Genomic DNA, 17,046 nt, shown 5'->3' on the forward strand with positions numbered 1-17,046 from the left:
GCTCAAGGAGTTTAGAAGTGCAATGTATACAGCATATAAAATGACTTCAATTTTTTCCTAGATGGAAGAAAATAAACTTTTTTATTAATTTATTATTATTTATTCATCTTCTCGGCTGTGAAAATTGTCCCAGTTCAAATGTTACTGATTTCAATGCCACAATGTGTCACCTTCTGGCACACACATGGGCCCCTGTAAAATTGTTCCAGTTCAAATGTTACTGATTTCAATGCCACAGCGTGTCACCTCCAGGCACACACATGAACCAATCAATGTATGGCTGCTACATAAACTATCTGATAGAGTGTGTGAGGAAACTGTTGATCCACCCATGTATCAACATATCGAATACACTTCAACTGACTGATCCCTACCCCCCCCCCCCCCCCCCCCCCCCAAAATTGTTGCTTAGGAGTCAGTAACTTTTAAACTGGGAAACAATAAATATAGCTGAGTGGATAAGGAAATAAAAAGCGTTTACTTTCTTTCATGATGTTCTAAACAACTGAATCTCCACCGTCATCCAGCATTAAAACAGCTATGAGACTTTGTAATTGAGTTTATTTACAATAAAAGATCTCACACTCACATTTGGAATGAAGCAATAACAAGTTTCTGATAATTATGCTTCAATGCTTTATTATGAAACATGTGGAGGCAAATAAAGCACAAACTTCCTAATTTCATCCATTCTTTATGTACTCGGTGCAAATGTACATATTATACAATTCACAGGCCTACAAATATATACAGCTCATTCACTCAAAAAATATAAAATAGGAACTCATATTTGTCTACAAAATATCACAGAAATGAAAGTTAAATGAATTATTCACATTATTACACACCCTCTCTCCAAGTCTTTAATATGCTAAGTGTTTCATTTTGTCAATTCTTACTAGAATAAGCCCAAATTGTTGCAAAAATTTTAATATGTACTTAACAGGAGATGTATAAAAGCGTTCACTATAACAAAATCCTATTAGTTCATCGTCATATGAACACTCTGTCAAAGAGAAAACATCTGGTAATGCTTCTGTTGAAAGATGTGGATAAAAAACATCTTCAATAATAAATGACAATGGTGAGCTTTTGTTGTATGTGAGTGAGTAGAATTCTTCACTGAGGGTAGCCGGCATAGCCAAATATAAACGATAATCAAGCTTTTTAAAATGAAATCGTCTCTCACATTCTTCTAGCAGTTCATTAATTTTTAAGTACACTTCCTCTAAAGGGACGGACCCCATCTCATAGGAAAAAAACTGTTTCGCTTTGCGGTACTTTAAGCCAACAGTCCTGTTATAATATGTATGGTGGGGATTATGCAACTGCAACAGAGATATTGGCAAAGAATACATGTGACTAGTTACAAGATGAATTGAAGTGAATTGTGGTTTAGACTGTAGTTCTGCTGAGAAATGTTTTAACAATGGAAAAATTCCACCCTGGTGAAGAAAACCAAAAAATACAGTCAATATTAAGTTACTGAAGCACCATAATGATAGCAAAAAATTCATTTTCGAATTAGCACCAGTTGGTTTTCTCTGCACATGATGATACGGCTGCACTGTACCAGAAGTTTGATATATACATTGTGAGTGTAGAAACACTACAGGAAGTGTAACGGGTATTAGAAACCTTGGTTCCTGATGGGGGAAAACCGATAATGCAGCTACTGGTGTGATGAAAGAGGCTGTCATAAGACTGACAACACTTTGTATTCTTGGTAAATCAGTCCACTGCTTGAGAATTAGAGCCCTGAAACAAAAAAAAGAAACAAACAAACAATGTACATCATTTGGAACAAAAGATAGATTCATCTATAATGTTTAAAACATTGGCACACTTCTGAGTTTACTGCAGTGCAGTCAAAAATCGTGTTCCTTTGCAACATAAATTGCAATGCAATGAAATTAGGTTACAGAAATTTTCCGTTAGAGTTAACGGGAGTTGAAACGCCCTATCCCAACAATATTAAATTGAGTGACTTGGCTTCCCTGTATTTCAGGAACTACTGTAGCCATTGACATGAAACTTTTACAGGACATTAAACTGTATGTTCTGAGTCTACTGAACAACAATAACTGCATATCAGCCACTGCTTTTGGAAATACAATTTTTTAATTACACAGTTAAAATTTGGTGTATTTCTTTGTACATTATACTAAATAATTTTAATTATACATAACATTATGTTCTTCTTGTAGTTCAGTAGACTCAAGATATGTACGTTATTACTCCCTCAAAATTGGAATACTCTACTTGAAGATTTAAAGAAGAATGCAACAGAAAATGTAAATTTTCAGGAACGGCTTCTAAAGTTTTAAAAGACTGTAACTCACTTAAAATATTTTTAATTTTTTATTTTTAGTCACTCAGAAGCACCCGGCACCATACTGTATATCATCCTCATGATCTTTTCCCAAGATTTTTCTTCTTTCTGGACTCCTTAGCAGCCAACTGTGCTGCATACTCTGCTTTATCAATGTGAACCTTGTCCATCCATTCAAGTTTTCTGATGCAGTTTGCTCCAGGATTAATTCCCATATGCTGTAGCACTTTCACACCACCAATGTTATCATCATTAAAAGCAATAACAGCATCACTGCCCCCCTCCCCCTCCCACTTTAGTGTCTTCATTCCAACAAAAACGTTTTTTGGTAAGCAAGCCCATATAAGATTATTGAATGACTCATTGGGATTTTGAGTCTGACCATGCAACCTGGTGCCCATCCTCTTCTGGACATGACCAACACATTCCAGTTTTGTGATAATCTTCTCACTGTAAGGCTGAGTGGCTACTCACTGTTGTATGCTTCTGAGTCTCCATCACCAAAGAACTTAATGTAACACACTAAAAATTTCAATAGCTGCAGAGGCCTCCATATCACCACTTGTTCCTTCATAATTTCTGTCACAGATATGCCCTTCTTCATTCCCTGGTTTACACTTATAACAATGTTTGGTTAAAGTCTGGAAATCTATTAGCTTTCCAGTATCCACACTAGTCATTGTAGCAACAGAATTGTTAGAACTGTAGCTGCACTTCTGCCAAGTGCTATCAAAAGCTACTGGTATGTCAGTCATACGATCATTTATTTCAACAGCTTTGTTTGCAGCACCCATCATTGACTCACATGCAACAGATTCCACAGCAGGTCCAATAAATCCTGCATACTTGTCCGTTTTACAAGGTGTGCATGGCATACTCATCACGGCACACATTGTTTCTGCTGCAGTGTGTCCTTTGCCAACAGCTCTCAGACTATAAAACCACCTAAAATTTACTTTATCTTTACATGTACCAGAATTCCAAAATACAACTAGCACAATTAATGATAAGTTTCCTGGCTAGTCCATTTGATACCTGTCTTTATGTAAAGTAACTGGCCCTCCACATTTTTTACAACACACACATTCACCCAACACCCTTGCTAGGATGTGTAAATCTATCAGAATATAACCTAGCCTACCTTGAGAAAACAGTGTATCACAACGTTTTATTTTAATCTTTGAAGCAATAACGAGTGTTTCTCTAGATACTGATGAGTTGCCTGTATTTGATTGCCTGCGGCTTCACATGCCACATGTCAGACACAATGTTTCCCTTTATTCAAAAATCTATTAGCATGAAACCCATGTTTCTTAAAAACACTTCATTTTGGCATCATACTTTACTTTTTGAGAGATTCACCAATCTACTTGTCACTTTTCCTTGGTAAAACATTAGCATTTTGACATACAATGTGTGTTTATACTATGAAACGATACAATACTGTTTTTGACAGTGCCACCAACACAAACATGTGATTTAATATTTAAAAAAATAAAATAAAACACTTCCCATATATATATATATATATATATATATATATATATATATATATATATATATATATATATATATATATATATGGTCTTTAAATATGTCTGCTTGTGTCTGTATATGTGTGGATGGATATGTGTGTGTGTGCGAGTGTATACCCGTCCTTTTTTCCCCCTAAGGTAAGTCTTTCCGCTCCCGGGACTGGAATGACTCCTTACCCTCTCCCTTAAAACCCACATCCTTTTGTCTTTCCCTCTCCTTCCCTCTTTCCTGATGAGGCAACATTTTGTTGCGAAAGCTTGAATTTTGTGTGTATGTTTGTGTTCGTTTGTGTGTCTGTCGACCTGCCAGCACTTTCATTTGGTAAGTCACATCATCTTTGTTTTTAGGTATATATATATATATATATATATATATATATATATATATATATATACCGTTGGTTGCGAAAGCTAGATTTTGTGTGTATGTTTGTGTTTGTTTGTGTGTCTATCGACCTGCCAGCGCTTTTGTTTGGTAAGTCTCATCATCTTAAATATATATATAAAAAGAAAGATGAAAGCGATGGCATGTCGATAGACACACAAACAAACACAAACATACACACAAAAATCTAGCTTTCGCAACCAACGGTTGCCTCGTCAGGAAAGAGGGAAGGAGAAGGAAAGACAAAAGGATATGGGTTTTAAGGGAGAGGGTAAGGAGTCATTCCAATCCCGGGAGCGGAAAGACTTACCTTAGGGGGAAAAAAGGACAGGTATACACTCGCACACACACACATATCCATCCGCATATACACAGACACAAGCAGACATTTGTAAAGGCAAAGAGTTTGGGCAGAGATGTCAGTCGGGACGGAAGTACAGAGGCAATATATAATTTAAATATATTTTTCCCACGTGGAACGTTTCCCTCTATTTTATATATATATATATATATATATATATATATATATAGATTCAGAAAATTGCAAATCTGCATATTGTTGTCTGCACTGTACTGATAATGCCTGTCTTTCTAGTGACACACTCAAAAGCATTGGTCTGTTTGTTTGATCTGATGAGTGATCCAGGATGGTCTGGCAGATAGTTCCTCTTGTTTGAGTAACTGCTTTATTGGAAAGAAAACTTAAAATGGTGGAAATCTTAACTGTCCTTTCAGTGTTAGATATATAAAAAAATACTGCATACTAGGTTAAAAATTGTTTAGTACATTATTATGAAACTAGAAGTAGCTATAATTTTCATCTGGACAGAAAATAATAAAGTTAAAAGTTAGCAGACTTGCACAATACCATCAAATTATAAAATAAATTACCATAATATACAAAGACGTATATACTATCTGCTGTTTCAAAACAAAACTAAAAGATTATTTACAAAATAACAGTTTTGTTATGGCAGTGGAGTATACCTGGATTAAAACAGATTGTCTAATGTAAGAAGTCCTGTATTAAAAGATATCTAGAAATGATAATTAGTTAAGACTAAAAACAAACAGAACTAGAATAAAAGAAAATTCATTGTCGATTACTGAGTAAGAAATGAATTTTAAGCTGCTAATTTTTCAATGTTGGAATGACAAGATCCATAAAATGTGAATTGTTTCATGGATTAACAAAGTAATCAATAAATGGGGTGCTCTAGGACTATGATGCAAGCGCTTCAGCAGTAAATAACTAGTATTTTAATATTTTTTATCTCCATATTTGATATCTTATCAGCTTTAATATGTCCCTGAGAAGACGGTTCTTTTTTTTTTATTGAGAAACCCTTCTATAAGTTTTCTAAATGCCCTTCTTGCCATTCACGGACCACCTTTGGCGTGTGGGCACTGATCTATCCAGGGCAGCTCTACAAAACTCCAGTGTGTAGTGCAGACCAAAGAATCTAGAGATAATGTTGTCACAGATCTGATTCGTGCTTCCTTTGTGGTCTCTTCTGTCTCGTAGCCAATTCTTCCGCAGATGAGCCTGAGACACTATCATGTGCCTATAGTTTGAGCAGCTTACAACTCGTAAAAAAAGAAAAGAAAGGAAAAGAAAAAAAGAAAAGAAAGGAAAAGAAAAAAACAGAGGGTGAGTTTATTGTGCTCAGTCAAAATTCCTTTTCCATAACAATATTGCTTTCAAAATGGCCACATATCTTTCCCCTATAATTAAAAATTTCTGTTCAGTAATGGTTGTTTCCTTACAATATACATTTCTGTTCTAAAAACAATATTCTGTAAGTGAGATATAAGTAAGGATAAATCAAATAACAGTTTTTACTTACTTGTATATCATTTTTATGACTGTGATCATTCCGATGACCCCCAAAACATTATACAGCAGTGGAACATTGACCAACACATGAAGATATCGGGGGTGTAATCCATGTTTGGATAAGTTTGTAAAAACTGTATTATATCGTAAGAAATTCAAAGGAGTTACAACAAAATTATTCAAACTAACTTTAAATTCCTGAATTTCACTATTTGTCAAATATCCATAGTAATATGAATCAATTATTATGTAAAAAATAATCCCGGGTATGCAAGATAAAATAAAGACAAGCATACGGAGATGAAATTGTACAAAACCAACACTTTTTGATCCAAGACCTCTATGAAGCCAAAAGAAAACAGGCGCAATGGCAAATGCAATAAATGTTGGTCGATTAAATACTCCTATAACAACCACTGTCGCAACAGCAAAACAACAACTAAAAGAATGACTTGGTAAGGAGTTTATCAATTTATAGAGTTTTGTCCTGGTTACTGGTGAATCAGCCTTGTTGTATTTTTCTCTGAGATATTCATCACGATGAATGACCTGAAGACAATACTTGTTATTAATAAAATTTAATTACAGGTAGACTAAAATAAATAATGAACAATCATTGTGTCCCTTACCTGCTCTGAAAATGACATACAGTCAACAACTAAACATAAAAGAACAGACATCAAAACCATTTCCATCATATTCGAGAACGTTCTTGTTCCAAAGACTAGGATAACAAAAGAACTTGCATGTACAATGAGTCTCACTCTATAATTTTGACCATAACATTTGCAGATGTGATATAAACAATAATCAGTAATAAATGACAAGGCACAACAAGTTAAACGAGGTAGAACTAACAATGTATATGGAGTCTGCACTTCAGTACCAGTCCAATACTTTGCAAAAGGTGCAACAAACTTCAAGAATTTTAATGGCAGTCCTACACAAACATATGGCAGCACAACACTTCTAATTGGGAATGTTGTATTAAACTCCCAAGGCCTAGAAACATCAGTATTAAAAACATCACCTGAAAGAGGAAAGAAAACAATCATGTAATTTAGGTCAAAATTTTATCAGTTTTAGCTGGACAACACAAAAGATACTCTTAGAAGGTCCTACTATATAACTAAGAACAATGAAATACAATGAGGTGACAAAAGCCATGGGATACCTCCTAATATCATGTTGACCTCCTTTTGCCCACCGTAGGGCAGCAACTCATGGCTTCAACAAATTGTTGCGAGTCCCCTGAGGAAATATTGAGCCTTACTGCTTCTATAGCACTCCACAATTGTGGAAGTGTTGCCAGTGCAGGATTTTGAGTATGAACTGACCCTTCGATTAAGTCCCGTAAATATTTGATGGAATTCACATTAGGCAATCTGGGTGGCCACATCACTCACTCAAATTGTCCAGAATGTTCATCACACCAATAGCGAACAACTGTGCCTGGCGACATGACATCGTTGTTTGGGATGATTGCAAATGATCTCCAAGTAGCGGAACATAACCATATCCAGCCAATGACTGGTTCACTTGAACCAGATGACCCAATTCATTCCATATAATCTCAGCCTACACCATTGTGGGGCTACCACCAGCTAGCACAGTGCCCTGTTGACAACTTGGGTCCACGATTTTGTGAGATCTGCACCACACCTGAAGCCTACGATCAGCTCTTACCATCTGAAATTGGGACTAATTTGACCAGTTCATGGTTTTGCAGTTGTCTAGGGTCCAACCAATATGGTCATGAGCCCAAGAGAGGCATGGCAGATGATGTCATGCTGTTAGTAAAGGCTCTTGTGTTGGTTATCTGCTGCCATAGACCATTAATGCCAAATTTCTCTGCACTGTCCTAATGGATATGTCTGTCATATGTCCCATATTGATTTCTGCTGTTATTTCACGCAGTGTTGCTTGGCTGTCACCACTGACAATTTTATGCAAACGCTGCTGCTCTCGGTTATTAGTTGAAGGCTGTTGGCCACTGCTTTGTCCATGGTGAGAGATAATGACCGAAATTTGGTATTCTCGGCACTCTCTTGTCACATCTCTCAGAATACTGAATTCCCTAATGATTTCCAAAATGGAATGTCCCATGCATCTAGCTGCAACTACCATTCTGCATTCAAAGTCTGTTAATTCCTGTCGTACAGCCATAAGCACATTGAAAACCTTTTCACATGAATCACCTGAGTACAAATGAAAGCTCCATCAATACACTACCCTTTTATACCTTGTGTACACAAAACTACTGCCATTTGTATACCTGCATATCACTATCCCATGACTTGTCACCTCTGAATAAGATGTCAATATAAAGCAATGAGGTAGGTAAAGCTCAACCAGAAAGCTGGTGGCACTGTTGGAGGTGCTATGTCCTTGCCTTCCTCAAACCTTTGAACTGACTTAGCTAGACAGTTACGAGGTATGATAAAAAAGTAACAGGACTTTTTTTAAATTTCATGGGTTTTATACATCCAATTTTCTTTTTTTTATCTTGTTGGTACACATGTTCCTGATTTATGTTTGATTTTTCAGCTTTTCTGAATATTTAGTTTATTATTGACAGTTGTACAGGTTATACATGTTTTCAAGTTCTCAGTGAATTTTTACTTTCAAAAAAGATGGATCAAAGAATCTGCATTAAATTTTGCTTGAAAAATTGAATAAAGTGCAGCCACCCCATTCAAAATGTTGACTATCACTCCTGGTCAATCTACTATAAATAAGAGAAGACTTTACGAGTTGTGTAAACATTTCAAAGAGAGTTGAGGGATGTTCAAGAGGACTGCCTTAGCTCATCAAGTACTGATAACAATGTGGAAGACGTAAGGAAAATGGTTCTAGAAAATTGCCGAATCACCGTCAGAGAGGTTGATGATGATGTTGGCATTTCTTTGGATCATGCCAAGCAATTTCTTGATGTTTTGGGGGTGAAATGGGTAGCAGTGAAGTTTGTTCCAAAATTGTTGAAGTTCAACCAAAAATGATGCCACATAGATATTGATCAGGAACTGCCAAATTAAGTTGACAATGATCCATAACTTCTAAAGAACATTATAGCAAGTGACAAAACATGGCTGTATATATATGAATCCAAACTGAGGCCCAATAATCCCAATGGAACCTGCCTTAAGAGCTGAGCCTGGGTGGGGGGGATTACAAATTCGACCATATGTGTAACTTCTTCTCACTGTTTTCTTTGACTACTATAGGATAGTGCATCTTGAGTTCCTGCCTTATGATCATATGATCAATAACGAATACTATCTGGAAATTACGCATCATTTGCATGAAGCAATCTGAAGAAAATCACCAGAATTACGGCAAAACTCCTTGTGGAAATTGCTTCATGATAATGTTCCAGGTCACACGTCAACGTTCATGCAAGATTTTTTGGCAGAAAACAAAATTGCTGTGTTCCCTCAACCACTGTATTCACCAGGCATGGCTCCCAGTAACTTCTATCTATTCCCAATGCCAAAGAGAACCATGAGAGGACGTCGTTTTGCCACCAGTGATGACATAAAAATAGAATCACTGAAGGAGCTGAACACCATAATGGAAAGTGAGTTCCGGAAGTGCTTCCAAGATCAGAAAATGCACTGGTACAGTTATTATATCTGAGGAGGATTACTTTGAAGTGAACAAAGTTACTGTTGATGAATAAATAAGGATTCTTCAAAAAAAATAAAAAAAAATCTGTTGATTCTGGATCACACCTCATATATGAGAACATACAGTTTAATGTGGCTTCTGAACCATGGTGCAATGTGTCATTTGTCACATTAACAACCATTGCCAAAGGATGAAAGAATTGTTAAGTGACTGGGAATAGAACCTGAGACCTTTGAATCCATAGCACAGCACTTAACCACTAATTCACTGAACCACACTAGTAACGAGATACTGATCTACTAGCAGGGTGCTTCTCTTGCATCCTGGAGGAACAGTTTGGCAGATTACGAATCAATATTTAATTTACAAAGACAAGCAATAGAGGGGCAACACAACAAAATGATAAACTTTCAAAAGTCCAAAACAAATCTTAATTATTTTTTATTGTGAAAAGGAAGGAGGATATAAGCAGTAGTAATGCTATTTGTGTCAAAACACTTTAAATCATCATATTCATTTTGGTACCTACAAGTTTAAATTTATAAGAAAAAGGAATTCTATGTTCCTCAACAGATGGAAATAGAAACATTGATCTAGCTGTGAATCTCAATCAGTTGCATGAGTCTAAAATCAAGATGGTGGACGTATCTTTGAACTGTGGAGGCAGGTTATTAAGCAATACTAGAAGTTTGGGAAAGTTGCTGCTGTTCAAAAACTGTGGAGTAATGACTATGGAACTTATTCACCTAAAAGACGAAAATTACAATTATATGTGCAGCTGATACAAAGGACAAGCTTGAAAAAGAAGCACTCCTAAATAGTGAAACTGGAAACAAATACCTATTACAAAAAAACCTTTTTATAAATCAGTCTAAAACAATGCCTATAATGTTCCAAACCAGTGTGAAATGTATAATGTAAATATTAAATTAAATAGTGAAAGCAAACAATGGAAAATCTAGGATGGCATGTAACAAATTAATGGAAAGGATACTTGCTACACACCATATACCAGAGATGCTGAGTTGCCAGAAAGGCACAACAAAAAGACTGTCGGAAAGTTAGCTTTCAGCCAACAAGGCCTTTGTCAAAAATAGACAGTACACACACACACACACACACACACACACACACACACACACAGGATCACAGATTCTGGCAGCTGGAGCCAGACTGCGAGCAGCACGGCATAATGAGAGAGGCAACTGGGTGGGAGTAAGGAGGAGGCTGGGGCAGGGAAGGGGAAGGATAGCAGGACAGGGGTGGGGGACAGCGAAGTGCTGCTGGTAGCATGCAGGGATGAGGTGGAGAGTGGGGCAGCTAGGTGCACTCGGGAGGTTAGACGGAAGGTGTGGGAGAGAGAGAGGGGGGAGGGGCAGCTAGTAGAAAATGAGAGAAGAAAAATATTGGGTGCATTGGTGGAATGAGGGCTCTGTAGTGCTGGAATGGGAACAGAGAAGGTGCTAGACAGGTAAGGACAATGAGTAATGCAGGTTGAGGCCAGGAGCGTTACGGGAGCATAGGATATATTGCAGGGAAAGTTCCCACCTGCGCAATTCAGAAAAGCTGTTGTTGGTGGCAAGATTCCAGGTGGTACAGGCTGTGAAGCAGTCATTAAAATGAAGGCTGTCTCATTTTTGGGCACAGCAAGAGGTAGTCAAAAACCTGGCAGAGAATGCAATTCAGTTGCTCCATTCCTGGGTGATACTGAGTCACAAGGGGAATGCTCCTGTGTGGCCGGATGATGGGGTTTTTGGAAGTGTTGGGTGACTGGAAAGATAAGTCATGGGAGATCTATTTATGAACAAGTTTGGGAGGGCAATTACGATCTGTAGAGGCCTCAGTGACAGCCTCAGTATATTTCCAGAGGGACAGCTTGTCGCTTGAGATGCGAAGGCCACGGGTGGCTAGGCTGTACGGAGGGAACTTCTTGGTATGGAATGGGTGGCAGCAGTTTGAGTGGAGGTATTGCTGGCAGTTGGTAGCTTTGACATGGACAGAGCAACTAATATAGCCATCTTTGAGGTGGAGGTCACCATCAAGAAAAACCTCGATGGGTTGAGTTGGTCCAGATGAAGAGAATGGGGGAGAAGATGTTGAGTTTTTGGAGGAATGTGGATAGGGTGTCCTCACTCTTGATCCAGATCATGAAGATTCATCAGTGAATTTGAACCAGGAGAAAGGTTTGGGATTATGAGTGTTTAGAAAGGATTTCTCTAGATGGACCATGATTAAGTTGGCATAGGATGGTGCCATGTAGGTGCCCACAGCCGTAACCTGGATTTTTAAAATTTATTTTTTATTTTTTTAAAGGAATGTCTTTGAAGGAGAAGTAATTATGGATGAGGATATAGTTGGTCGTGGCAACTAGGACAGAAGTGGTTGGTTTGGAATCTGTTGGTCATTGGGAGAGATAATGCTCAATAGCAGTAACACCGAGGGCATTACGGATGTTAGTATAAAGGGAGATGGCATCAACAGTGCCAAGCAGCGCACTGTGTGGTAAAGTAACAGGAACTATGGAGAAGCAGTAGAGGAGATGGTTGATATCTTTTATGTAGGAATGTAGGTTGTGGGTAATAGGCTGAAGGTGTTGGTCTACAAGAGCAAATATTTCCTCAGTGGGAGCAGAATAACAGCCCACAATGAGGCATTCTGGCTGGTTGGATTTATGGACTTTAGCAAGCATGTATAAGATAGGAGTGCGGGGAATAGTAGGGGCAGGGAGAGAGATGGACTTTTGAGATAGGTCCTGGAATGGCCCTAAGGATTTTAGGAGAGACTGGATATCCTGCTAGATGTCTGGAATGGGGCCACTGTGGCAGGGTTTGTAGGTGGATGAATCTGACAGCTGGCAGTGTCCTTCTGCCAGGTAATCCTGCGGGATCAAAACCATAGTATTGGGGCATTTGTCAGAAGGTAGGTTTATAAGATCAAGATCAGTTTTTAGGTGTTGGATTGTAGATTTTCAGTGGATATAATGTTAGTTTGCATGTTGAGAGATTTCGGGGATGACGGTGAGGCAAGATTTGAGGTTAAGAAATTCTGGAAAGTTAACAGTGGGTGATTTGGGGGCAGTGGGAGTGGATCATGGTTGGATGGAGGAATGAACTGAGTCAGGCAGGGTTCCACATTTGTCTCTGGTTGAGTCTGATTGATAGGGCTGGTGGCGAAAAACTGTTTCCACTGTAGGGACCGGGAGAAGGAAAGAAGGTCTGTAACAAGTCCTACATGGTTGAACCTTAGGGGTGGTTGGGGAGGGGGGCAAAAGGTGAGGCTTTTGGAGAGGACTGATACTCCCCAGGGCTAAGGCTTTGGGAGGAAAGGTCCACGACTGCGTTTTGAGTCTGTTAAGATACTGGATTCTGTGTGGTGGTGGGTGGGAGTTTTGGAGGATGAGGTAAATATAGTAGGTCTGCGAGACACGGTTTGTCAGTTATGAGGGGACATGGGGCAGGTTTGGGGGTTGTAATAGAGATGGTGGACAGTGGTACACCCAGGCAGCAGGAGGAAGTGGACAGGTTTGGAGAATTTTTTGAGGTGGCATTGTGCATGTTGCTCTAGTTCCGGGAAAGCAAGAGTTTCAATGTGTGTTATGAGATCCAGGAATTTGAGATTGCCTAACAGGGGCATTTTATGAATTGAGAGAAGGTATTTCAAGGAGGTTTGGGCCTGATTTGATATGGTTATGTAAGACTGTAATGGTGAGGGCTAAGGACTGGCAGAATCAGAACAGATGGAGGTTATTGTGGAAGGAAGGATGGCAGCCCGCGATGGACAATTTGACGGTAAGGCCACTTGGGCAGATTCCATGCACCAAGCAACAACACAGGAACAGTATGTGGGACTGAGTTCTGGCTAAGGGACAGAAACTTTTCTGTACTTACGCACGTGGAAGACGTAAGGTGGAAAAAACGCGTAAAGATGTGTAAATAACACAGAATTGTGCCCAAAAAAATTTGCAGAAATACACAGAAACACAAGGGGAAAAATTATGAAAAGGAAGAAACACATGAAATAAGGAGAAACAAGAGGAAATCTGAGGGAGTAGGCCGATAGTGAATGTGAAAAACCAACAGAAATTGGTCCAAAGTCATAACAGATCAAATGAAAAATAAAAATATTTGTAATGTAGGTGGCAGGTCTATAGGTGGATAAGTGTCAAAAGAGGGGATGACATAAGTGACTAGATTATGTGAAATTAATAGGTGTGAACTGAAATAGAGAGGGGAAGGACTGGGGTATGGGGAGGGCTTGGTAGGACACAGGGAGAGTGATCAATATGAATTTATGATATCGGCAGGTGTAAAGTGGGACATAAGATGCTGCATTGTCAAAATATAGCAAGGGTTGCACTGAGGCCTTTACAGATCATAATTACCCTTCCAACCTTGTACAAGAACAAATCTCCCGTGCCTTATCTTTCCAGTCACCCAACACTTCCCAAAACCCCACCGTCCACCCACAGAGGAGCATTCCCCTCATGACTGAGTACCACCCAGGACTGGAGCAACTGAATTACATTCTTTGCCAGGGCTTCAACAACCTCTTGCCAGAAATGAGAAATGTCCTAACCAATGTCCTTCCCGTCCCTCCCACAGTGGTATTTTGCCGCTCACCAAACCTACACAATATTCTCATCCATCCCTACACAACCCCTGCTCCCAACCCCTTGCCTCATGGCTCATGTCCCTGTAATAGCCTAGATGGAAGACCTGTCCCATACATCCTCCCACCACCACCTACTCCAGTTGGTCTCAAACATCACCTATCCTATCAAAGGCAATGTTATCTGTAAAACCAGTCATGTGATCTACAAACTAAGCTGCAACCACTGTGCTGCTTTCTACATGGGCAAGACAACCAACAAGCTGTCTGTTCAGATAAATGACCATCTACAAGCTGTTGCCAAGAAACAACTGTAACACCCTGTTGCTGAGCACGCTGCCCAACATGATGTCCTTCATTTTAATGACTGCTTCACAGTCCATGCCATCTGAATACTTCCCACCAACAAGGCTCTTCTGAGCTGCACAGGTGGGAACTCACCTTGCAATATATCCTACATTCCTGTAACCCTCCTGGCCTCAATGTAGCCTCAAGGCCAACTTCTTGTGCCTTGCTGTGACTCAGCTTATCCGTTATATGGTGGTAGCAACTATCCTTTTCATTATATTCTTAAATTAAATAGTAAGGCAATTAAAGAAGTATGCAACATAAAATTTCTAGTAACTATTATAGATAACCATTTGTTGTGGGAGGAGTACATAGGTGTACTGTGTACAAACACAAATACACAGATTTTCCCCATGCGCACAAGGCAAAAGTTGTGGATGACAAAATTCACAGGACAATGTACTATGGACTGTGTTCCCACAACTGTCTTATTCAATTCATATACAGGGAAGTGCACAGAATAGCTACTTAAAAAAGAGTATTTAAAATTTAGAAAAGAGCAGTGAGATATGTAGCCAAAATACCAGCCACAGAAACTTGTACACAAGTTTTGTAAATCATAATATTATGACAGTGTACTCACTGCATATAACTGAAACCACACTTCATCATCTTCACTACATGGTGAGTAGCAACTTTGCTTTTCATAATATTAGAACACTATGGCATTGAGAGTAAGTGATAAACACCTCCTAAATAAAGATGTACATGACCATGCAACAAGAAGAAAGGATAATTACTACAGAAGGTAGAGTAATCTCAAATTGAAAATGAGAGCTCCAGATGAAGCAGGGAAAAGATTTTAAGTGTTACCAAAATCAACCAAGAAAGTGAAGGAATTAATTTATTTAAAAATTGTTTAAAAGTGTATTGTACAGAGAAATGTATATACAGTATGAGTAAGTATTAAATAACAAAATAAATATTAGCTATTGCATTGTAACAGAAAATACATAACAACCTCATATGTGCCTATAAAATGTAATCCTGTTTTTTTTCTGTACATTTATTGTATACATAAAATTGTATGATGCACCCTAAACTCACAGCCAAAAATTATCAGCTAGAGCTTGATACATCCACCAACTTATTTTTAGTTCACTTAGTTCAGTTCATTGATCAGTATGGACTGCAAAAGAAAATCAAACCTCGGTCCTCCAATATGTAAAGGAGAGCTTTACAGAAAGTCACAAATGTAAAACTTGCAAAGAAGTCAACACAAAACTTAAAAAGAAGTCTGCTCCATCATCTGACAATGGGCTCAGGCTCAAAACTAGTAATGACATAACAAAATCATTTCAAGAAAACTTGTGGCTGATTGCACTATTTCGTACAGTGTAATTTATGAGAACAGCTGTGGTGTTCCCCCACCATAATGGATAAGGGAACAAACAATAATAGCAACAGAATAAAATATGCTGATCTAAATAAACTATTCTGCAATATTTTCAAGAGGCTTTGACAAGATAACATAGAAATTGGGTAAGAGGGACAACTGAAAACGCAAGAAAAGAATTGAGAAAGTCACATCAGGTAGATACTACGTTTCATCAATTAATATGGCAGACAGTGCAAAGCAAGAGATATAAAACAGTACAATCATTTGAAGATTTCTTTAAATGATTTTAGAGTTCAAGATATGACTCACAAAAACAGACGAAAATAATAAAATTTCAGGAGTAAGCTACATCATGTATATACACCAAGTCCAAGTACAAAGTAAGAACTAACATCATTTGATACAAATGGAGGAAAAATAAAACAAAGGATTTTGCAAAATCATGAACAGAATGTCTGCAGAGGAACACAATGCTTCAAAACTGAAATAATATTGTTACTGTTGTACTTCACAAGAAAGGTGATGGGAAAAAAAACCACACACACACACACACACACACACACACACACACACACACACACACACACACTGAACCCTTCTAAAAATTACAAGAGATTCACTAAAATAAACAACTGCACAGAAAATATATTGGATTTTAATCAAGCAATGGGATAAGCTCTAGCATAATGGTCTATTTGCAAGTCAGATATGAAATTACAGAATAGAACTTTGCTTGGTATTCATACATTTTGAGGAAGGTTTCAACTCATGGTCAACAAAATATATACGGTTCTATAAGAATAAGGACATTAATTTGATAGATGGCAGTGTACTGAAGAATGTACATGACAATAATACAGCTTATGTCAGGCTTCATCAGGATGGTGCAAACTGCAAAACAGAAAGAGGAATGAGATACTAAAGCAGAATTTCACCACAAGTCCATTAAAGTAATGATATGTTATATGAGATAGTGCATCTGTACTAATCAAAACAGACATCAATAACAATATCAAATGTGGAGATTCCATATAA

General features: G+C 38.1%; 1 protein-coding gene across 2 annotated transcripts in view; it reads right to left on the reverse strand.

Annotated features, from left to right (window-relative positions):
• Nucleotides 1–544: 544 nt before the first annotated feature.
• Nucleotides 545–17,046, reverse strand: part of LOC126182672 (GPI mannosyltransferase 4) — a 46,905-nt gene continuing 30,403 nt past the window's right edge. For both annotated transcript variants that reach the window (XM_049924870.1, XM_049924871.1), the window contains exons 2-4: nucleotides 6,719–7,119; nucleotides 6,100–6,638; nucleotides 545–1,758 (exon numbers count right to left, since the gene is read on the reverse strand). In XM_049924870.1, the coding sequence (XP_049780827.1) occupies nucleotides 864–1,758; nucleotides 6,100–6,638; nucleotides 6,719–7,119 (1,835 nt within the window). In that variant the 3' untranslated portion in view covers nucleotides 545–863. The remainder of the gene's footprint in view (nucleotides 1,759–6,099; nucleotides 6,639–6,718; nucleotides 7,120–17,046) is intronic.

Source organism: Schistocerca cancellata, chromosome 1 (assembly GCF_023864275.1).
Source record: "Schistocerca cancellata isolate TAMUIC-IGC-003103 chromosome 1, iqSchCanc2.1, whole genome shotgun sequence".
NCBI lineage: Eukaryota > Metazoa > Arthropoda > Insecta > Orthoptera > Acrididae > Schistocerca > Schistocerca cancellata.